The sequence below is a fragment of the Limulus polyphemus genome, unplaced genomic scaffold, assembly GCF_000517525.1.
Source record: "Limulus polyphemus unplaced genomic scaffold, Limulus_polyphemus-2.1.2 Scaffold2674, whole genome shotgun sequence".
Taxonomy (NCBI): Eukaryota; Metazoa; Arthropoda; class Merostomata; order Xiphosura; family Limulidae; genus Limulus; species Limulus polyphemus.
In genome coordinates, this window is record NW_013668284.1 from 24,790 (window position 1) to 27,991 (window position 3,202).

At 34.6% G+C, this 3,202-nt stretch overlaps 1 protein-coding gene across 1 annotated transcript in view; it reads left to right on the forward strand.

Annotated features, from left to right (window-relative positions):
- The first annotated feature begins 246 nt into the window (after window positions 1-246).
- LOC106467591 (zinc finger protein 391-like) overlaps window positions 247-3,202 on the forward strand; it is a 14,442-nt gene continuing 11,486 nt past the window's right edge. Inside the window, exon 1 of the mRNA XM_022395801.1 lies at window positions 247-677. Within this exon, the coding sequence (XP_022251509.1) occupies window positions 470-677 (208 nt within the window). The 5' untranslated portion in view covers window positions 247-469. The remainder of the gene's footprint in view (window positions 678-3,202) is intronic.

Below are 3,202 nucleotides of genomic sequence, written 5' to 3' on the forward strand. Positions count from 1 at the left end.
AAAGTTAATGATTATGTCATTGTTTCTCAAAACGTATTTGAACACTATAGAAAACATTCATCCATCCCAGTTATCGATGTTGTCATGGCAACTAACCCAGGTGTCCACTAAGAATACAGTGAGTGGTGTCAGTTGCAGGGAGACTTCGCTAATCACACGTCAAGTCTTGCAACCTCGCGTCACCGACTGACGAAACCGAGGCCAAGTGTGGTAGCTCGAGGGAGAAAATAACGGGGCAGGCAGGGGTTTAAAGATTCGTGGCGTTTTTTTGCTGGCATCATTCAACCTTATGACTTCGAAGGGTGAAGACACCCCGAACTATTCCGAAATGTTTCTTTCACCCAATTACTCAGTTTAACGTATCAGGCAAGCTAAACCTCTAAGATCCGACCTGGTATCAACATAATGATAAAACGACAAGAAATATGACTATAGAGTTTAAACATATATAATAGTTAATACAACTAAAATGCCCCGCTCTTTCCTCGTAAAAAATACGAGGACGGACGTATTCCGCAAGGAAGATATCGGCACCGGCGTAAAATCTATCCCAGCAGTTGTAAGTTGGCCCACTTCTTCTTCTTCCGAAGGATGCATTCTTGGAGAGGCCGGAGATCGGTTTCATTTTCCGCGGACATTCATGTCATCCTTCCAGTATTCGCCGAGTGATTTGTTCGGTAAGGTTGTTTGTTGTTGTAGTTTGGACTTAAAGAATATGTGACGTACTTTACGTAAAGTAAACGCGAAATAAACCCGATATCAATATACAAAATATTACTGTGAAATAAATGTTTTTATACACTCTGCCAGAACCCTGCTTTCTAGCAGCTTTGCAGCTTAATTTAAGCCATTCATGTTTCTCCTGTATGTACGCTCCGGTAGTAAGCTAGTCTCAACGAAAGTGAACGAAAAAGTTATTTTGTTTGTGTATATATATATATGTGTGTATGTTTGTGTGTATATATATATATATATATGCGTGTATAGTCAAGTATATTTGTATGTAGTTAGACTTTCGCTGGGTATTTTATACCTTTACCTTGAGAATATGAATACATAAATATACAGATAGAAAGACCTTATGTTACAGTTCTTCAAAATATACTGGTGGATGTAGAAGGCAAAAAAAAGAGAAGAAATTACGTTCATACATTTAGAACGTACTTATTAAACTTTCAAAAACTAGTTATCGGACCCGTTAGAAGAAAAAAAAAAGCATTTTTGAAGTGTTTCAACTTGTTTGTCCTGGCTTATCACAACCGACTGGAACTTAATGGGTTTTGAGAACTCGGAAGCTTAGTGTTTTATGGGCTTACGGTAAAATGTTAAGCTGCGTCACGCTGACAAGCCACAGGTGCGGTTTACCCACGGTCCATCACGGTTCTGAACGTGTTAAGCCTAATCAGTACCTCACTACAACATAAACTTTTAAACCTAATCAGTAACACAGAGCTCTTCAAGCTAAATCTGGGCACGCACTGCGTACCTTTAATCACGCCAGTCTTGTTTATTCATGAAGAAACTGGAAACGAAATAAAATATTACTCTTTGGTTTGTTACCATAAATAGACACCGATGTGTGTTTATATACATCTATTAATCTACACGTATGTTGAGTTGACATGAATATTAGTTTTCTTACTGTGGATATTCTACGAGTAACAGTCGGACATTTCATTCGTGGAAAGTAGGCTTGAATTATGTATTACTATATTAGTCTGTATATACTAATTAAAGTCGTTTTATCTACGTTACAATCTTAGTCATTGTTCAGTTTATTGAGGCTCGCAATGTGATTTTGACAATCGTAATAAACATTATTTGACAAAAGAAAAAAAAGAGACAAAATAAGGCTTAGTGCATATGGTGTCGCAAAAATGGATGGTGGTTAGAGATTACAAATCCTGGTGGTACGAAAACAGCTCCCCTTGATTGATACAAGACTAACAACCAATGATATTTCTGATCCCCTTCATTTTTCTTTTTATACAGAACAACGAATAACATAACATCTGTAAATATGCTGAATTTTTATTTTGATGTTAAAAATGTAGGTAATGATTGAAGATGGACTTGTTATATTAAAACTACAAGTTTAATCCTTGAATTAATCAACCACAAAGATTAAATAGTGGCACCAAATGTTAATTTAAAAAAACAACAAAAAACAAGTCGTGTTTTCTATAGTAAACAAAATAGTGAACACAATTTCGTAATTTCTTTCAGTAGTTTAAAATGTTTTGATTGAACATGGAAAGCACCGTTATTAATACTCCTCTAATATGCAGCAGTTAGCTATGGACATGTAGTGCCATCTGTCGATCAGGATATTCATAACAGTATTCCAATAACATTTTTGTTGCACAAACTATAATAAAAACTAGCTATAATATAACAGTGCTCACATGGTCTCGATATGCTGCTATAAATTGACAATTAAATGAAAATATGTCCTTACTGAAAGATCTCTATTTCAGTCTGGGTTCGAATAACCACTGGACCTAAGTAAAGCATAATTTTCAATCAAAATTATGTTAAATATTCTCTGGCAAAGATAATTTAGAATTAGTATTTAACCTTATAAACATATTATTGCGAAGTAACTACAGAACTTCAGCTGCATAACAGTATTTTGTCTGTTCTGTAAAAACAAATAATGTATCGGTTTTAAAGTTTATTCACTTCGAATTTTTTGTAATTCGATGAATCACTCGCTCATTTCAGTTTGACAAACTTTAGGTTTGCGAACACCAAGGACAAAAGATAAAGGTAGTTGCAACTTGAATTATGTATCACTTATAGCTTAATTTTTCCGCATAAGCTTGACAACAGTATGGAAAAGTCCATGATAATAAGATGTTTACTTTCCCCCCAGGCAGAATACCTTTTTTTTCTCAACAATATTACTCACGTTATTTTTAAGTCCATGATAATAAGATGTTTACTTTCTCCCCAGGCAGAATATCTTTTTTTTCAACAATATTACTCACGTTATTTTTAAGTCCATGATAATAAGATGTTTACTTTCCACCCAGGCAGAATACCTTTTTTTTTTCAACAATATTACTCACGTTATTTTTAAGTCCATGATAATAAGATGTTTACTTTCCACCCAGGCAGAATACCTTTTTTTTTTCAACAATATTACTCACGTTATTTTTAAGTCCATGATAATAAGATGTTTACTTTCCACCCAGGCAGA